Raw genomic sequence first — 21190 nt, forward strand, 5'->3', positions numbered from 1 at the left:
GCCCACCTGTCCTTTCTACTGAGCAGCAAGCTCTGTGTAATCCTTGCACCTTTACCAGCCCTCTCACTGTTGGGAAGTCTTTCAAAGTACCCACCTTTTTTTTTGTCCCAGAGTGTTGCTCTTCAGCAACAAGAAGGTTGGGGGACAAGCAGGACCAGCCTGTTATCCCCGGGGCTGAGCGAGAGGGCAAGCGTCGGCAGCTTGGACACCCTCCCCTGAGATCCGGGAAAAAACAAAACCACACCAAGCCGGGAGATGTGTCAGCCTGAAGGGCGCAGCAAAACTCAACTTTATTGCATCCGAAGCTTGATTATATAGAGGAAAAGGAGGAAGTAGCAGGAGCCAATGGGAATTGAATATCTCATCTGTCACTAGGGTCTTAGGCAGATTTCAGGTTAGGTGGGGAGGTGGAGTTTGGGCCAAGAGCACATGCGCGGGAACCCAGTTAGGCCACGAATGCGGAAGTAACGAGGGAGTGTGGAGATCCCCAGCCTGCGGCCTTCTCCTGTCCACAAGCCCGAAAGAGGCAAAAGGTCCCGACACTTCCCCCTTTTTGTTTTATAAATGCTCTGGGATGTCCCGGCAGGCAAGGCCCCTGTCTTAGGTTGTCCCCCTCCGGGGATCTTACCCGTCACTGGGTACCTTGCAGCTCTTCAGTTGTCCCAAGCTTACTCATCCTCCGTGACCTGTCTTAGGTTGTCTCCACCTTGGAGATCTTACCCGTCATGGGCACGTGGGGAGATAGTCAGGGGGAATTAACAGACACAGCCTCATCATAAGGTTCACAGCGATCGTAGGGGTCACTGACTTCCGTGGCAACTCTCTGGTAATGTACCTGCACGCACATCAACTGAATTGATTCAATTCTTTTTTGGACAAACTGGATAATCTTGTTAATAATGCAGGGCCCAAAAGTGAAAAGTAGGAGCAAAAGAAGGATAGGACCAAGGAAAGGCAGAATATAGGGCAACCACCCATGTAACCCAGTCCAAAGAAAATTGGCTTGTAATTCTTTTCGGCATCTCTCGAGGTCTTCTTGAAGTTGCTTGACCTTATTTTGCACTATACCGGAGCGGTTCGCATAAAGCAACACTCTTCCTGTAAAAAGAGACATAAGCCTCCCTTTTCAGCTGTGAGGAGATCAAGCCCCCTACGGTTCTGTAGGACTACTGCTGTGAGGGAATCCAACTGTGCTTGGAGGTCAAGAATTGTGCTGGCTACAGCTTGTAGGTCATCAATCATCTGTTGAGAAAGGGCTTTATAATAATGTAGGGAGGTCCCTAATCCTGCTGCCCCTGTGGCAGCTCCGGTGGCCACCCCAAGGCCTAAAAGCAGGGGGATAATCTGAATGGCCCTTTTTGATCTACCTCCAATGTGGTCTAAAGCAGGAATAGGGAGGCTCTAATTATTAGGGACTAGTCCAATGTCAGGGAATATTACAGCTGGAGCACGAATCCCCATCCAGCGTGTTGGGAGAAAGCCAAATGCGTCTCCCCCACAAATGAAGACTGTTCCATTAGGGGGCAGAGAAAAGTATTGTTCACAGTAATATTTTGTTGGCAAAAGGAATAGTGGATTCGACCTTCATCTATTCCACTAGTATTATCAGAACGGGGGTCAGCTTTGAAGCATGGGCCTTTAGGGGAGAGAGGGTCTAGATAGACTCTAGAACTTGGGGGTAACAGCTGGCACTGGGGCTCAGTGTGTGACAGGTTAACAAGAAGAGCATTGGCTTGTAATGGTCCCGGCCTCAAGCACAGCCAGCAATCCTTAGCTAAATCGGGATTGGTTCTACTGAGTAAGGTAAAAGCAGCTTGTATGATTGATTGTGTTTCAGGATCAAGAAGCAACTCCCCGCTGATCTCCGGAATGCTAAGAGGGTGGTAAATCGGGGGATTTTGGTCTTCAATCAGCCTGTCTACCAGTTTTTAAATTTTGGTACTGTCGAGCCTGATCTTGGACTCCGCCCCCATCAGAGTCACCTATAGGGGCAAATTTATTCCAGCAGACGTTCGCTCCCCTATTCTTTTGACAGTCAGCATATTCATCCTTGCCTTTTATCAGAGTTGCATACCAGTATGTTTTGTTCCTGTGAGTGCAGGGAATAACCTCCTGATAGCATTGAGCATGAACGGAGGCAAGAAAAGTGGTGCAAGGACACTCAGAGGGGGATTTCCCTTGGGCAGGTGAAGATATTTTGGGGCCTGGCCAACAATGGTGAGAGAGAACTCTCCCAGGGCATCCATTTTCTGTCCCTTGCATAAGTGTAACTGCCCGTTGCCCATTAGGGCAGGTTTTGGTAGAAGTACAACAGTGTGCGGGGTGAGGGGCCTTGGAGTGAGCGCAGGCTGTGCAGGGGTCTCCGATGGTTTTTCGTAGTATGGCTCTTGCTTGACCGGAATCTCCAAATCCTGTCCTAGCTAATGGGAGATTTATTGCCATTAACAGGAAGACCAGCATCATTGGGTTCATTGCAGACCCTGAAAGAGAGAAAGAAGAGAGATATCCTCAGGAGGTGAGGGCCCTTCTGGGTCATCATCGACATCAGTGAACTCCCCCTCCTTAGGGGGGTAATACTTGAGATCACTTGCGGGGACCCAGATCAGCCTTTTTTCATTGGTCAGAAAGACACAGATGAATCCCCTTCCAGCTGTAATGAGGGGGTCTGGGCACCTCCATTCTCCAGTAAGGGGGTCCTTCCATTGGGCTCTAACTGTCTGATAAGTAACGGTTGTTGTCCAGTGCTTTTGGAAGGGCAATAAGTGTTCGCCTTTGGCAAAATTTAAAATATTTAGAGTAAATAATGCCATCTTTAGTTGATAATGGGGGGGGAGTGTTCCCCCTTTTTGTTTTATTATTTGACATTTGAGGGTATGATTGTGTTTTTCCATGATTGCTTGCCCTTTAGGGTTATGAGAAATTCCAGTGGTATGGGAAATTTGCCATTTACTCAAGAATTCAGTGAAAGATCTACTGATAAAGCAGGGACGATTATCGATTTTGATTTGATCTGGCAAGCCAAGAATGGCAAAGCACTGGAGAAAATGGCTTATGGCATGTTTGGATTTTTCTCTCGTATGGGCTGTAGCCCAACAAGCATGGGAGAAGGTATCAACTGTTAGACATATGTATCGAAGCTTCCCAAAAGGGGCAAAATGTGTGACATCAGTCTGCCAAAGGTTACTGGGCCTCAGGCCTCAAGGGTTCACTCCGTTCTTTTGAAGCGGAGGAACCTGTAAAAAGGGCTGGCATGACTTACATGTTCTAATGATCTTTTTTAAGTCTTTGACGGGGACTTGAGGGAACCGATGGTGTAGTCCCCTCCAATTAGCGTGTGTAAGTTGTTGAAAAGAGGTGGCCTCCTGTACCATGTAGGCTGAAGCTAGTTGGTCTGCAAGAGCATTGCCCCTCAACAAAAAGCTTGGTAAGTCTTGATGTCCCCTTAAATGTTGCACAAAAAGGGGAACTAGTCTCTGTTTTAACAAATTGCCAGCTTGAATCATCAAAGGAGTGATGGGATTATTGTCAAGTTTGATGTGTGCGCCCACAAGGTTGGGCAGTAGATTGACAATGTAAAGGCTATCAGAAAACAGATTAAGAGGGCTTTGGATCTCAGACAGAGCTAAAACAACAGCATAAAGCTCTTTAAACTGGGCAGAGCCCTGTACCTTATGAAAGAGGGTTATGGCCGGACTCACTTGTGCCTGGGGGGAACATTACCATAGAGGCTCCCCATTTACCCCCGTCGGTAAAAACAGAGGGGAAAGAGGGGTCTGCCTCATTGAGGAACATTTTAGGCGGCTGCCATGCCAATTGGCTAAAAGAACTCATCCACTTATAGGAACCATAGTGACAGTCTACTATCCCCGGAAAGCCCTCCATGACTATTGCCAATCTGGAATTATTTCTCTGTAGCCACGAGAAATCACTGACCCAAAAAGGGATGACCAAAGAGTGGGGTTCACTTCTAAAAAGATGAACAGAAAGATCTCATCCCTTGACAATGCAGTCGGCCATTTGATCCACCATAGAGTACACTCAAGGTGCCCCTCCCACAGATAGATGTATCCAATGTACGGGATCCCCCTTCTGAGCCAAAAGGGCAGCGAGGAGGGTCTCTCCAGCCATAATATAGAGGACCAGTGGCAAGTTTGGATTATATCTTTTTAAGGCAGCATTATCAATGGCATGTTGAACTTTTGTTAATGTATCTCTATGTATAGGGTTTAAAGTCACTGTTGAAGCTAGATCAAGGCCTTTTAATAGGTTGAAAAGAGGGATAAGATCAGCTGTGGTTACAGGAATCCAGGGCCTCATCCAATTGATTTCTCCCAGCAATTTCTGGAGCTGTGGTAGTGTATATGCATCCTGAATACATAACTGGGGCTTAACAGGGGAGACAACATCTAATGTTAAAGTAGTCCCCCAAAATTTGAAAGGATCTACCTGTTGAACTTTATCTGGGGCAATCTGAAAGTTATAGTTTTTGAGCAGGGAAAGGCACGTTTTAAAGAGGTCGTCTAATTTGAAGGAACAAGTGGCCCCCAAGATAATATCATTCATATATATGTAAAAGAGTATGTCATATTCCTCTCAGCTTGTTGCTGGCATTCCTCTTTATACAAAGCACACCACTTAATATAAAGGGGGCCAGGGAGAACCGCCTGGACAAGAGCCCTCCTATCTGTGGCAGTGCACGGATGGTGAGCAAGTCCCTGGAGGATGGTCTCAGTCCAAGAAGCATTGGGGCCATCCTCAAGAACAGCCTTCTTTAACTTCTTAATGTCACCTGGCTCCCAAGGGTACCAGGGGGCAGGGCAGTTACCTCCAGAATTAACATTGACAGGAAATAGCTGACATGGCCCTGGGTTAGATTGTGGGTGGAAAAATGGATTCTCTTGGGGTTGGCAGCCAATGGGAGAGCATGAGTCCTTATATGGGAAAGGAGCTGGAAAATCTGCCAGTTGGCAGCCAATAGGAGAGCATGAGTCCTTATATGGGAGAGGAGCCAAAACCCCTGCTGTTTGGTATGGAGGAGTGGGGGCTGATGGTGATGTGAAAGGGTTAGAAGAGGAACTAGTACCAGGAAGTGGTGGGTACAAAGGAGCCGTGGATTTGGGAGGCCAGGGGTGGCATCAAAATGGGCGAGGGTGCCATTGCCACGATTCTCATCTCGCTCTTTATGGCTTTCTTGTCCTGCGGGTGTGGACTCAGCCTGAGGAAGGGGATCAGAATCTCCCCAGGAAGTGACTCCTCACCCAGTGGTTTCCCTGTCTACTAAGTTCTTGGCAGCTGGCTTCGATGACCAAGGAGGGAAGCAACTCTTAAGGGCTGCTAAAGAGGGGAAGGTCCCCAGAGGGGGGATATCACCCTGATTAATTTGGGCTCTGCGTATGAGTTGCTCCACCCTGTCCCAAGTTTCCCAGTCAAACAAATTACTTGCAGGCAGCCACGGGGCGACCTTAAGTAAGGTCTCCCAGGTTTTGATAGCTTGGCTGTCAGAGAGCTCTAGGCCTCTACTTTGGAGGAGGACCCTAAGGGATTCGAGAGAGGGATTAGGCTTGGAAGAAGAATGTCCCATATTTTATGGGATTACACTTTCCCATAGTCCGATTAGCTCATCAGCAAAGTTCCTCGTTCCTCACACGGGGCACCAGTTGCTCTTCAGCAACAAGAAGGATGGGGGACAATCAGGACCAGCCTGTTATCCCCAGGGCTGAGCGAGAGGGCAAGTGTTGGCAGCTTGGACACCCTCCCCTGAGATCCGGGGAGAAACAAAACCACACCAAGCCGGGAGATGTGTCAGCCTGAAGGGCGCAGCAAAACTCAACTTTATTGCATCCGAAGCTTGATTATATAGAGGAAAAGGAGGAAGTAGCAGGAGCCAATGGGAATTGAATATCTCATCTGTCACTAGGGTCTTAGGCAGATTTCAGGTTAGGTGGGGAGGCGGAGTTTGGGCCAAGAGCGTGTGCGCAGGAACCCAGTTAGGCCACGAATGCGGAAGTAACGAGGGAGTGTGGAGATCCCCAGCCTGTGGCCTTCTCCTGGCCACAAGCCCAAAAGAGGCAAAAGGTTTGGACACCAGACCAGACAGGACATAGGTACCTGTCTCTCTGAGTATTCCAACTGTCTCTGTTTTCCAAGCCTGCTAATCTCCAGAGCACCATGTACTTTCATGGGTTCATGGCCCCAGAGAAGATCCCCAGGGGTGGGTGTTTACTCTTAGGCTTTTACCCCCTCCCTGCTCTATTTCTCTTCCTCCCACCAGTGAGCCAGGGGAGTGGGGGGAAGGGCTTGGGTCCTGCCAGATTGTGGCTTGGCTACTTTAAACATTTCCCTAACGTCTTCTCTTTTCCCCAGATGTAGGACATCTGTTGCAGTCTCCTTTCTGGTCGCTCTTTCAGGAATACTTGCATTTGCTGTATTTTTGTGTTATATGTGGTTTTGGGAGGAGGTTCAGCCTCACTTCTCACCCTGCTATCTTGTTCAAGTCCTCATTATAAGTGTTCATAATATGTTCTGAATATATATATATATATATATAATTTATCAGATATTTTGTTTGGAAATATTTGTTCCCATTCTGTGGCTTGCCTGGCACAAAAGTTTTAACTTTTGATGTAGTCCAATTTATCTGCTTTTTACTTTGTTGTCTAGTCTTTTGGCATCATATCCACAAAGTCATTGCCAAATATCAAGAGATAACATTTTCTCACTGTTTTCTTTGAAAAGTATTATACTTTTAGATCTTGCATTTAGTTCCTTGATGCATTTTGGATCAATATTTGTATTTAACCTAGAGTAAGGGTCCAACTCCATTCTACTGTGAGTAGATACCCTGTTTTTCTCAACAACATTTGTTGGAAAGACTCTCCCTTTCTTGAATGGTCTTGGCAACCTGGGAACAGCCACAGCCCATAGCACTGGTCTGGATGAGTGTCCTTATGCCCATACACACTGGATCCCCATGTCTTTGAAGTAAAATTTGAAGTTAGGAAGTGTGAGTCCTCCAGCTTTATGCCTTTTAAAGATTGTTTTGGCTAGTCATTGTCCCTTGAGATTTTATATGAATTTGGATGGGTTTTTCTATTTCTGCAGAAATTGTCCTTGATATTTTGAAAGGAATTGCATTGAATCTGTACTTCATGTTAGGTAGCATGGACATCTTAATATTATTGTCTTCCAATCCATGAACATGGATGTGTTTTCATTTATTTATGTCTTATTTACTTTCTTACAGCAGTGTTTTGCAGTTTTCATTGTACAAGTCTTTCACTACCTTGGTCAAGTTAGTTTCTAAGAATTTTATCCTTTTACATGGTATGAATGGAATTGTAATAATTTCCCTATCAGATTACTTATTTTGAGTATATAGATATGGGACTGATTTTTGTGTATTGATTTTGTATCCTATCATTATCTGAATTAATTTATTCTGACGGCATGTGTGTGTGTAGCCATTAGGGTTTTCTACATATGATATATCATCTACATACAATATATCTCTGTGAACAGAGATAATCCTTCCTTTTAATTATGACGACTTTTATTTCTTTTTCTAGCATAGTCTCTGTAGATAGAATATGCAGCACTACGTGGAATACAAATGGAGAAAGTAGGCATCCTCGCTTTGGTCCTGATCATAAATAAAAAGCTTTCAGCCTTTCATCATTGAATATGATGGTTGCTGTGTTCTATCATGCATGGCTTTTATTATGTAAAAGTAGTTTATTTCTATTCTCGGTTGTTGAATGTGTCTTATTTTTTATCATGAAAGTTTTCTGAACTTAGTCCAATAGTTTGTCTACATCAATTGAAATGATCATGTGATTCTTATTCCTTCATTCTGTTAATGTGGTGTACTACATTGGTTGATTTTCTTATATTAAGCCATCCATGCATTCTAGGAATAAATCCCTCTTGGACACGATCCATATATAGTTTTTTAAATATGTTGCTGAATTAGGTTTGATACTATTGAGGATTTTTGCACGAATGTTCATAAGAGAACTTAATCTGTAGTTTTCTTTTCTTATAATTTGTTTCTCCAACTTTGGTATCAGGATAATGTTGGCCTCACAGAATGAGTTTGGAAAAATTCCTTCCTCTTCAATTTTTGGGGTAAAGATTCAAAAGGATTGGTATTATTTCTTCTTAAAGTTTGATAGAATTCACCAGTACAGCCATGTGGTCAAGTTATATTGTCTTTCAGGGGATGTTAAATTATTGACTAAATCTTACTAGGTATCAGTCTATTAAAAATTTCTATTCTATCATGATTTCATCTCTTAGATTTTGTTTCTAGGATTTCATGCTTTTCATCTAGGTTATCCAGTGTGCTGTCACACAATTGCTTATATTACCTTGTTGTGACCCTTTCATTTCTTTAGAAACAGTAGTAACATACAAACTTTTATTTCTCATTTAGTAATTATAGACTTCTTTTTTCCCTAGACCATCTCATTAAACATTTGTCAATTTGTTATTTTCTGAAGAACCAAATTTGGTTTCATTGATTATTTCTCTATTGTATTTCTATTCTGAGTTTCATTGATCTCTCCCCTAAAATTTATAAATTACTTCCTTCTGCTACTTTGGAGGTTAGATTAGTGTTCTTTTCTTACTTGATTTGTAGAGTTATACATGTTGATTAGAGATCTTCCCTCGTATTTTCTAACGTAAGAATTTAAAGCTCTTTGGTTCTTCCAGAAAATAAACAAAATAGATAAACACCTAGACAGACTTCTCAAGAAAAAGAGAGAGTCTACACACATAAACAGAAACAGAAATGAGAAAGAGAAAATCACTGCCAACACCACAGAAATACAAAGAATTATTAGAGAATACTATGAAAACCTATATGCTAACAAACTGGATAACCTAGAAGAAATGGACAACTGTCTAGAAAAGCACAACCTTCCAAGGCTGACCCAGGAGGGAACAGAATATCTGAACAGACCAATTACCAGCAATGAAATTGAATTGGTAACAAAAAACTAGCTTTAAACAAAATCCCTGGACCAGATGGCTTCAAAACCGAATTTTTTCAAACATTTAGTGAAGACCTAATACCCATCCTCTGTAAAGTTTTCCAAAAAGTAGAAGGGGAGGGAATACTTCCAAACTCATTCTATGAAGTCAGCATCAAGCTAATACCAAAAGTGGCAAAGACACCACAAAAAAGAAAACTACAGACCAATACCTCTAATGAACATAGATGCAAAAATACTCAACAAAATATTAGCAAACTGAATTCAAAAATACATAAAAAAGATCATCCATCATGATCAAGTGGGATTTATTCCAGGGATGCAAGGATGGTACAACATTCGAAAATATATCAACATCATCCACCACATCAACAAAAAAAAGGACAAAAATCACATGATCATCTCCATAGATGCTGAAAAAGTATTTAACAAAATTCAAAATCCACTCATGATAAAAGCTCACAACAAAATGGGTATAAAGGGCAAGTACATCAACATAATAAAGGCCACATATGACAAAACTCACAGCCAATACCATGCTTAACAGTGAGAAGCTGAAAGCTTTTCTTCTAAGATTGGGAACAAGAATGCCCACTCTCCCCACTTTTATTCAACACAGTACTGGAGGTCCTAGCCACAGCAATCAGACAACACAAAGAAATGAAAGGCATCCAGATTGGCAAGGAAGAAGTGAAACTGCCCCAGTTTGCAGATGACATGATATTGTACATAAAAAACCCTAAAGAATCCACTCCAAGACTACTAGATCTAATATATGAATTCAGCAAAGTTGCAAGTACAAAATTACAGAAAAGTACAGAAATCTGTTACATTCCTATACACTAATGATGAACTAACAGAAAGAGAAATCAGGAAAACAATAAGATTAACAATTGCATCAAAAAGAATAAAATACCTAGGAATAAACCAACCCTAGGAAGTGGAAGACCTATACCATGAAAACTACAAGATGCTCTCAAGGAAAATTAAAGAGGACACTAACAAATGGAAATTCATCCCATGCTCTTGGATAGGAGGAATTAATATTGTCAAAATGGCCATCCTGCCTAAATCAAGCTACAGATTCAGTGCAATCCCTATCAAAATACCAACAGCATTCTTCAACAAAATAGAGCTAATAGATCTAAAATTCACATGGATCCACAAAAGACCCCAAATAGCCAAAGCAATCCTGAGAAGGATTATGCTCCCCAACTTCAAGGTCTACTACAAAGCCACAGTAATCAAGACAATTTGGTACTGGCACAAGAACAGACCCATAGATCAATGGAACAGACTAGAGAGTCCAGATATAAACCCAAGCACATATATGCTCAATTATTATGCCATAAAGGAACCATAGACATACAATGGGGAAATGAAAGCCTCTTCAACAACTGGTGTTGGCAAAACTGGACAACTACATTCAAGATTATTGTCTAAACCCATACACAAAAGTAAACTCAAAATGGATCAAAGACCTGAATGTAAGCCATGAAAAGATAAAACTCTTAGAAGAAAACAAAAGGAAAAATCTCTTAAATATAAACATGAGCAACTTTTTCCTGAATGTATCTGCTCAGGCAAGGGAAACAAAAGCAAAAATGAACAAATGGGACTACATCAATCTGGAAAGGTTCTGTACAACAAAGGACACCATCAGCAGAAAAAAAAGTCATCCTAAAGTATGGGAGAATATATATGTAAGTGACATGTCCGGCAATGGGTTTATATCCAAAATATATAAAGAACTCACATGCATCAACACCCAAAAAGCAAGTAACCTGAAGCCAGAGACGGGTAAGATTCCTCAAGGGAGGAACAACCGAAGACAGGCACAGTCGCAGGGGGGTCATCAGGTGAGAAATTGGGGATCAACAGAGGTGAGGCTTAGAACCTCAACCCCCCGTTCTGAGAGAAATCTTCTGCATACGTGGATGTTTTATTGCCCTTGTCTAGCTTTGATTAACACATAGTCTACAGGAACACACCTGATCATCTACAGTTGCTCTCTTACAACACTAAACTATGTTTTCTACCTTTATCTTGTATCTACCTACCACTTCAGCATTTTATTAAAAATAATAATAATAAAGAGAGAAATGTGGTATCCACATATAAATCAAGTATAAAAACCAAATGAATATTCATATTTGAACTGACTGTTTAGAGTTCATAATGCATGAGCAAAACCGAAAGTTTCTGTGATGACTGCCCTTGTACTGTTCACTATGTAACTTATTCATTATGTGAGAATTTGTTCTCCATGTAAGAACTTGTTTGTTATGCCTCAGAAGATTGGAGACTGACGAAAATTAGGCTTGGGGTGGATTAATGACTGTGCATTGAGCATTGACTCCCATATACGGAATTTTATTGTCGTTAACCATTTGATCAATAAATATGAGAGATGCCCTCACAAAAAAAAAAAAAAAAAAAGGACAGACTTCCAATGGTAAAATAAATAAGTAACCGGGATATAATGTATAGCATAAGGAATATAGTCAAGATATTGTAACAGCTTGGTAGGGTGATAGCTGGAACCTAGTATTATGTATATAAATGTTCTACCACTGTGTTGTACACTTGAAACTAATGTAATGTAATACTGTGCGTCAACTATCCTTCAATAAAAAATAATTATCTAAAAAAAAAAAAAAAGCAAGTAACCTGAATAAAAAATAGGCAGAGGATATGAACAGACATTTCTCCAAGGAATAAATTCAGATGGCCAACAGGCACATGAAAAGATGCCCCACATCACTAATTATCAGGGAAATGCAAATTAAAACCACAATGAGCTATCACCTCACACTAGTTAGGATGGCCAACATCAAAAAGACTGGGAACAACAAATGCTGTCGAGGATGCGGAGAAAGGGGTACCCTCCTAAACTGCTGTTGGGAATGTAAGCTAGTTCAACCATTGTGGAAAGCAATATGAAGTTTCCTCAAAAAACTAAAAACAGAAATACCATTTGACTGATGAATAACATTGACCTAGGAATTTACCCAAAGAAAACAAGATTCCTGATTCAAAAAGACATACGCACCGCTATGCTTATAACAGCACTATTTACAATACCCAAGATATAGAAGCAACCTAAGTGTCCATCAGTAGAGGAATGGATAAAGATGTACATATACACAATGGAATACTATTCAACCCTAAGTAACAAACAAATCCTACCATTTGCAACAACATGAATGGAGGTAGAGGGTATTATGCTCAGTGAAATATGTCAGGCAGAGAAAGACAAGCACAAAATGATTTCCCTCATTTGTGGAGAGTAACCATGAAACAAAACTGAAGGAACAAAACAGCAGGAGACTCATAGACACCAAGAAGTGACTAGCGGTTACCAAATGAGAGGGGTGGAGGAGGGCGGGTGGGGAGGGCGTTGGGGAGATCATGGGGAAGACAGTGTAGCACAGAGAAGACAAGTACTTACTGTGGCATCTTGCTACACTGATGGACAGTGACTGCAATGGGGTATCGTGGGTTAAGTCAATAACAACGGTTGAATGTAGTAACCACATTGTTTTTCATGTGAAACCTTCATGAGAGTATATATCAATGATACCTTAATAAAAAATTATTTAAAGGTGTAAATTTCCTAAGCAATATTTGGTATATCAACTATACTTCAGTAAAAAAATAAAATAAAGTTATGAATTTCTCCCTTAGTACTGCTTTTCCTGCATCCCATTAATTTTGGTATGCTGTTTTGTTTTTACGTGTTTTGCAATTTTCCTTACATCTTCTTTGATCCATTTTTTATGTAAGAGCATGTGCTCAATTTCCACAAAGTTGTTAATTTCCCAGTATTACTTCTTTAGTTTATTTCTAACTTCATTCCATTGTAGTCTCAGAAGATACTTTCTATGACTTCTATTCTTTAAAATCTATTGAGACCAAATCTGTGGCACAACATATGGTCTATCCTGGAAAATACCCCATGTGTACTTGAGAAAAATGTGTATGCTCTTCTTCGGTAGAGTCTTCTGCACATGTCTGCTAGATCTCATTGGCTTTTGCATTGTTTACATCCCCTGTTTCTTTCCTTACCTTCTGTCTGGTTGTTCTACCCATTATTGGAAATAGGAATTGGGAATCTGCAGCTACTATTTGTATTTTTTTGCGTGTGTTTCTGTATGATTTCCTTATATTTATTTTTTATTTATTTTACTAAAGTGTCATTGATATACAATTTTATTAGGGTTTCACATGAACATTATGGTTTCAACATTCACCCATAATATCAACTCCCCCACCATTGCAGTCACTGTCCATCAGCGTAGTAAGATGCTATAGAGTCACTACTTGTCTTCTTCGAGCTGAACTGCTTTCCCCGTGACCTATCTATATTGTTACTGCAAATTATATTGCCCCTTAGTCTCCTTCTCTGTCTCTCCCCTTCCACCCTCCCAACCCCTTCCCTTTGATAACCACTTGTCCATTCTCAGAGTCTGTGAGTCTACTGCTATGTTGTTCCTTCTGTTTTGCTTTATTTATTTATTCATTTGTTTGTTTATTTGATGCATGAAGTCATTTGGTAGTTGTCTTTCTCTGCCTGGCTTAGTTCACTGAGCATAATATCGTCTAGATCAATCCATTTTGTTGTAAATGGCAGGATTGCTTTTCTTTTTACAACTGAATAATATTCCATTGAATATATGCACTAAATCTTCTTTATCCATTCATCTATAGATTGACACTTGGGTTGCTTCCATATCTTGGCTATTGTAAATAGTGCAGCAATAAACATAGGGGTGCAGGTCTTTTTTATTTTGAAGAACATTATGTTTGCTAGGCTCCCCCCTTCACCAAGTTCCCACCACATACCCATTCACAGTCACTGTCCATCAGCATAGTAAGATGCTGTAAAGTCACTACTTGTCTTCTCTGTGTTGTAGAGTCCACCCAACACCCCCCACATTATACATGCTAATTATAATGCCCCCCCTTTTTAAATCCCCGCCCTTATCCCTTCCTTCCCACCCATCATCCCCAGTCCCTTTCCCTTTGGTAACTGTTAGTCCATTTGTGGGTTCTGTGATTTGGCTGCTGTTTTGTTCCTTCAGTTTTTCTTTGTTCTTATACTCCACAGATGAGTGAAATCATTTGGTACTTGTCTTTCTCCATCTGGCTTATTTCACTGAGCATAATACCCTCTAGCTCCATCCATGTTGTTGTAAATGGTAGGATTTGTTTTCTTCTTATGGCTGAATAATATTCCATTGTGTATATGTACCACCTCTTCTTTATCCATTCATCTACTGATGGACATTTAGGTTGCTTCCATATCTTGGCTATTGTAAATAGTGCAGCAATAAACATAGGGGTGCATCTGTCTTTTTCAAACTGAGATGCTGCATTCTTAGGGTAAATTCCTAGAAGTGGAATTCCTGGGTCAAATGGTATTTCTATTTTAAGCATTTTGAGGAATCTCCATACTGTTTTCCTCAATGGTTGAACTAATTTACATTCCCACCAACAGTGTAGGAGGGTTCCTCTTTCTCCACAACCTCACCAACATTTGTTGTTGTTTGTCTTTTGGATGGTGGTGATCCTTACTGGTGTGAGGTGATATCTCATTGTGGTTTTAACTTGCATTTCTCTGATGACAAGTGATGTGGAGCATCTTTTCATATGTCTGTTGGCCATTTGAATTTCTTCTTTGGAGAACTGTCTATTCAGCTCCTCTGCCCATTTCTTAATTGGATTATTTGCTTTTCGTTTGTTGAGTTGTGTGGGCTCTTTATATATTTTGGATGTCAACCCTTTATTGGACCTGTCATTTATGAATATATTCTCTCATATAGTATGATGACTTTTTGTTCTATTGGTGGTATCCTTTGCTGTACAGAAGCTTTTCAGCTTGATATAATCCCACTTGTTCATTTTTGCTTTTGTTTCCCTTGCCCAGGGAGATATGTTCATGAAGAAGTCACTCATGTTTGTCTAAGTGATTTTTGAGTATGTTTTTTCTAAGAGTTTTATGGTTTCATGACTTACTTTCAGGTCTTTGATCCATTTTGAATTTACTTTTGTATATGGAGTTAGACAGTGATAAAGTTTAATTTTCTTACATGTAGCTGTCCAGTTTTGGCAGCACTATCTATTGAATAGGCTGTCATTTTTCCATTGTATGTCCATGAATCCTTTATCGTATATTAATTGACCATATATGTTTGGGTTAGTGCTTGGAGTCTCTGTTCTGTTCTGCTGGTCTGTGGCTCTGTTCTTGTGCCAGTAAAAAATTGTCTTGATTACTGTGTCTTTGGGGGGTGAATGTTTTTTTCAATCAGGCATCTTGTTTTCTTTTGGGAAATTCCTAGGAGTTGAATTACTGGGTCAAATGGTATTTCTCTTTTTAAGTTTTGATGGAGCCTCAATATTGTTTTCCACTACAGTTGCAGCAATTTACATTCCCACCAACAGTGTAGGAGGGTTCCTACTTCTCTGTATCCTCACCTGCACTTCTAGTTTCTTGTCTTTTGCATAGTGGCCATTCTCACTGGTGTGAGGTGATATCTCATTGTGGTTTTAATCTGCCTTTCCCTGATTAGCAATGTGGAGTATCTTTTCATGTGCTTGAAAAGATGGGCAAATGTTGGCCATCTGTATTTCTTCTTTGGGTAAGTGTGTTTCAGGTCCTCTGCCCATTTTTAAATCAGGTTATTTGGTTTTTGGGCATTGAGGTGTATGAGTTCTTTATATATGTTGGATATTATCTCCTTGTCAGATAAATAATTTACAAAATGTATTATTCCATTCTGTGGGATACTCTTGTTCTGATAGTATCCTTTGATATACAGAAGGTATTTAATTTGATGTAATCACATTTGTTCACTTTTTATTTTGTTTCCCTTCCCCAGGGAGATGTGTTCAGGAAAAATTTGCTCCTGTTTATATTCAAGAGATTTCTGCCTATGTTTTCTATTAGTTTTACAGTTTCATGACTTACATTCAGGTTTTTGATCCATTTTGAGTTTGCTTTTCTTTATGGGGTTAGACAATAATCCAGCTTCATTCTCTTACATGTCATTCTACAGTTTTCCCACCAGCTGCTGTTACTTCACATATTTTGATGATGTGTCATTAGCTGCATAAATGTTTATACTTGTTAAATCTTCTTGCTGTTCTGAACTTCTTATAAACCCTTCATGTCCTTGACTCTTGTGTGTTTTTAAATTTAAATTCTACTTCCTCAGATATTATTAGAGCCACCTCTGCTCTCCTTTGGTTGCTATTTGTGTATCATTTTCATCCTTTCACTTTCAATCTATTTGTGTCTTTGGATCTAACATGTATCTTCTATAGATAATGTATAGTTGGATCATGTATTTTTATCCATTCTGCAAATACTTGTCTTCTGATAGGAATGTTTATTCCTTTACATTAAAGAATTTCTGATAAGGAAGGTGTTCTCTCCTTTTGCTATTTGTTTTCTCTATGCCTTACAGCTTTTTTGTCTAATTTTCTGAATTGCCACCTTCTTTTGTGTTTAGTTGAATTTTTGTAAAGAAATGTGTAAAATGCTATCTCATTTTCTTTCGTGTTTCTTCTGTACATGTTTTCTTTCTGGTTGCCTTGTAGATTACATTCAACATCCTATAGTTACAACAACTATTTGAGTTTATACCAACCTATCTTCAAGAACATACAAAAATTCTGCTATTTTACAGCTTTGTTACCACCCCACTCAGTTTTGATAACACAAAATTACACCTTTGTACACTATGGGCCCCAAAACATAAACTAATAATTTTATGGAATGCCATAGTCCATTGACTTATATGGAAAAGAAAATGTGGATTTACAGGCCAAAATTATGACACCAGCCTTGAAATTAATAATTTTTACTGTATGAGTCTTTTAAATCATGTACAAAGCAAAAAAGTTACAAACAGTTGTTACCTTATTACTACCTTTTATAACTGCCCTTGAATTTTCTTTTGTTGAGATTTTAGTTTTCTTATGGCTTCCAGTTCCTTTCTAGTATCCTTTCTTTGCACCCTGAAGGACTCCTTGAACATTTCTTGCAGGGCTAGTCTGGGAAAGACTTAATTTTTGCATCCCTTTTGAAGGGCACTTTTGGCAGATGCAAGATCCTCAGTTAACAGGTTTTTATTTTCCTCTTAGAACTATGAATATATGGGCCCTCTGCCTTCTGGCCTCTAGAGTTTCTGATAAGAAGTCTGGTGATCGTCTTACTGAGGATCCCTGGTATGATGAGTCGCTTCTTTTGCTTTTTCAAGATTCTCTCTTTGCCTTTTGAGTGTTTGGTTTTAATGCCTTGGCATAAGTCTGAGTCAATCTTGTTGTTTCTTGTGCTTTTGACATGTGTATATTCAGGTCTTTCACCAACCTTGGGACATTTTCAACTATTGTTTCTTCAAATATTCTCCCTACTCCTTTCTCTACTTTCTGGGACTCCTGAAATCCTTCTGTTGGTCCATTTAATGGTGTCACACAGGTACCTTAGGCTCTTTTCACACTTCTTCAGTTCTTCTCTTCTTGTTCCTCTGATTCAGTACTTTCTATTATCCTGAATTCAAGTCACTGATTCTTTATTTTGCCTGCTCAAAGCTGTCTTTGAATCTCTCTGGTGAATTTATCATTACAGTTTTTGTATCTTTAGCTTCAGATTTTCTTTTTTATTTCTTTTTAGGTTTTACACTTCTTTTTTAATATTTTCATTTTGTTCATACATTATTTTCTTCACTTCCTTTCATTCTTTGAACTCCTTTAAGACAATTGTTCCAGAGCCTTTGTCTCATAGACCTGCCATCAGATCTTTCCAGGGATAAAGTCTGTTGGTTTATCTTTTCTTTGAATCTGCCATACTGTCCTGTTTCATAGTATGCCTTTGATATTTTTGTGGAAAACTGGACATTTGAATCTAATAATTTGGTACCTCTGGAAATCAACTCCCCCTTCACCAGGGCTTCCTGTTTTTCCATAATGTTTTTATTTTTCTGATTGTTGAAGGTTGTGTCAGTGACATGGATGATCCTGAGATGTAAATTTAAGGTCTTTCTTTGTCTTTTCTGCCAGAGCCTTTTTTTTGGCTGTGTGGTCACTTTTTGGTTTTCCCTGTATATGCAATTCCTTTTGAATGCACCGGTCTTTAATGAGGATCCAGAGGGGAAATGAGAGAAATGGAGGAAGAGAGGGTTATAGATCTTGAAGTCTCTAGGAAATAACTTCATCTAGTCAGGGTGGGGCTTGCAGCCATCAGGAAGGAGCAACACCAATAACTGTCCCCCACTTTCTCTTGGCCTGTCAGATCAGAAGCAGCAGTCAGCGTTCAGATCCCAGATCCCTGACTCTTGGAGGTCTGGTTCTTTTTTCCCCAATATATGTCCCAATGGTGTGTGCAAGCTGTTCCAGGAGTGCATGACTGCCAGCCATTGGGCTGGGTGGCTGCTAGTGTGTAAAGAGCTGAAACGGATAGAAATTAACCACAGTTTATCATCCTAGCCTTTCCTTGGAAGTTGCAAGTCTTCAGTAGCCTCTGGAGTCTAAAGTATTTACATCATACAGATTCTGCCAGTCTACATGTTGCCCAGTTGGGAGACAGATACCTGGGGTTTCCTATTTTGTCATCTTTCAAAAATCTTACAAAGTTTTTAAAACATGTCTTAAATTTAATATTAAATCACAAAAGAATTAAATTTCTATCTAGTATTTTGTTCCCATCTATGTAATTTTACAGGTGTCAGTTTCAAAACAAAAATGAATAAAAAAGACAATATTAAAGAAGAAAAATACAGAGAAGATTGAATAATTAGGTTATATTTATAAATAGGTACATATTTGTGTACCTTGTGAACATTTTCAAGCTCCTTACACTGAAATTAAATTTACTTATTTGCCTAAGTTTGGTCAGGATACTATTAAACTTGTAAAATATTTCTGAATGTCTATTCATTCCTGCATATACTAACAATCACTTTTATTTTTTCATTAAGCAAAAATTACTTCAATATGTTTAAATATTCAGATGGAAATATTTCTTATACCTTTTTATAATTTTGCATGGTAGTCAATGTCTTGTATAACTTCTACCTTTTCAAATACAAATTTATTTGCCATCAAGTACCTGATGAAGGCTTTTTGAATTTTCATATTCATTTTAAACAAAAATGTTATTCCAAGGCCTGCGGTTGTGAAAACAAGATAATTTTGGACTAAAACAAAAATAAAATGGGATATTACAACATATGGATATAAAATGACATGCAGAGAATATTTTACAACTTTAGTGGTATTTTGACAAATATTAGAAGGAGAAGTAAATTATTTTCCTAAGGAAAAATCTTGAAAATGAACAAAACAAGTTCAAAGAAACTTCACTGAGAAAATAAATATGAAAACATAAGCTTGTAAAGAGTAAAGATAAAGTGAATTAATGATCAAGAAAACACAAAACTTGTTTTGTGATCAAAGATTTTTAATGAAGCTCCAAACTTAGTATCTGGAAAAAGTTCTGCCAGGACATGTAGTATAATTATTTTTGTATATCATCTGACATTAACTACTAAATATTTACATGTATGTTCATGTGATGTATCATTCCGCAGTTTTCATTTTTAATGTCTATCTTCCTTGGGTACTAACAGTCTTCAGAGAATGGGTTAAGAAGTGCTTCCTCTGCTTCTATCTTCTGGAAGAGACTGTAGAAAATTGGCATAATTTCTTCTTTACATGTTTTGTAGAACTCACCAGTGACAGTATTTGTACCTGGTACCTTCTCTTTTTGGAGGTTATTAATTATCCATTCAATTTCTTTAACACATATGGTCTTATTGATCTTACCTACTTCTTTTTATATGAGCTTTGATAGACAGTGTCTTTCAAGGATTTGGTGCATTTCATCTAAGATATCAGATCTGTGCCCATAGATTTTTTCATATTCTTTTCTTATTATTTTGATACCCATGGGAGAGTGATGGCTCATATTGTAATTTTTGATATTAGTAACATGTCTTCTCTTTTCCACAATTAGCCTAATGGATGATCAATTTCCTTGATCTTTCAATGCAACAGTTTTTGGTTTCTTTGATTTCCTCTATTGGTTTCCCATTTTCCATTTCACTGATGTCTGCTCCAGTGTTTATTGTTTCTCTTCTCCAGCTTGCAATAGGCTTATACTGCTCTTCCTTTTTAGTTTTATATGGTGGAATCTTAGATTATTGACTTTCATTTTTTCCCTCCTAATGTATGCATTCACTCGTATAAATATGCCTTTAAGCACTGCTTTCACTGCATTCCACACATTTTAATCAATTATGCCTTCATTCATATAGTTGTAAATAGTTAAAAAAATATTCTTACCTAGGGTTTTTTCTTTGAATGACATGTCATTTAGAAGAACATTTAAAAATTTCCATACATTTTGGTACTTTGACATATGTTTCTGCTATGAAATTCTAGTTTCATTTAACTGATCAGACAGATATTTTCATAAGGTATTAGTTTCCTAGGGCCACAATAACACATTACCACACAGACTGGGGGGCTTAAACAGCATGAGTTTATTTCCCCCAATTGTAGAAACTAGAATTCCAGAACTAAGGTATCAGCAGGGTTGGTTTCTTCTGAGCCCCTTTGGTTTGTGTGTGGCTGTGTTCTGCTGTCTTTGCATGGTCTTCTCTCTGTGCCTATGTCATACTTTCTTGTTTTTATAAGGACACAAGTCATATTAGGTTAGGGCCCACCCCACTGATTTCATTTAAATTTAGTACAGCCTGTCTCCACATACAGTCACATTCTGAGTTACTGGGGATCAGGACATACGAAGTTGGGTAGGGAGGATACACAATTCAGCCCATAGCACATTGTGGTGGTTTTACTGCACAGAATGAGGTCTACCTTGGTGAATATTTCATATGTGCACAAGAAAATGTTTATTCTGTTGCTGTGGGATCAAATCTTCTGTAAATGTCAGGTCCACTTGTATTATTAGTGATTTTCTACTCAGGTGGAATCTCTCCTCATTTTCTGCCAGCTGGATATTTCAAGTATTGATAGAGGGCTTATGAAGTCTGCAACTCTTACAGTAAGCACGTCTTCTTCTTTGCAGTCCTATCAGTTTTTGCTTCAAGTATTTTGATGCTGTTAGGCGCATACAAATTAAAGATTGTGGTACCTACTTGGAGAGTTTATCCCTTTATTATTATGTAATG

At 39.2% G+C, this 21190-nt stretch overlaps 1 protein-coding gene across 2 annotated transcripts in view; it reads right to left on the reverse strand.

Annotated features, from left to right (window-relative positions):
- Window positions 1-265: 265 nt before the first annotated feature.
- Window positions 266-21190, reverse strand: part of LOC118906979 (zinc finger protein 337-like) — a 228642-nt gene continuing 207717 nt past the window's right edge. For both annotated transcript variants that reach the window (XM_057492138.1, XM_057492137.1), the window contains exon 5: window positions 266-2480. In XM_057492138.1, coding sequence (XP_057348121.1) covers window positions 1906-2480 — 575 coding nt within the window. In that variant the 3' untranslated portion in view covers window positions 266-1905. The remainder of the gene's footprint in view (window positions 2481-21190) is intronic.

This window comes from Manis pentadactyla, chromosome 14 (assembly GCF_030020395.1).
Source record: "Manis pentadactyla isolate mManPen7 chromosome 14, mManPen7.hap1, whole genome shotgun sequence".
NCBI lineage: Eukaryota > Metazoa > Chordata > Mammalia > Pholidota > Manidae > Manis > Manis pentadactyla.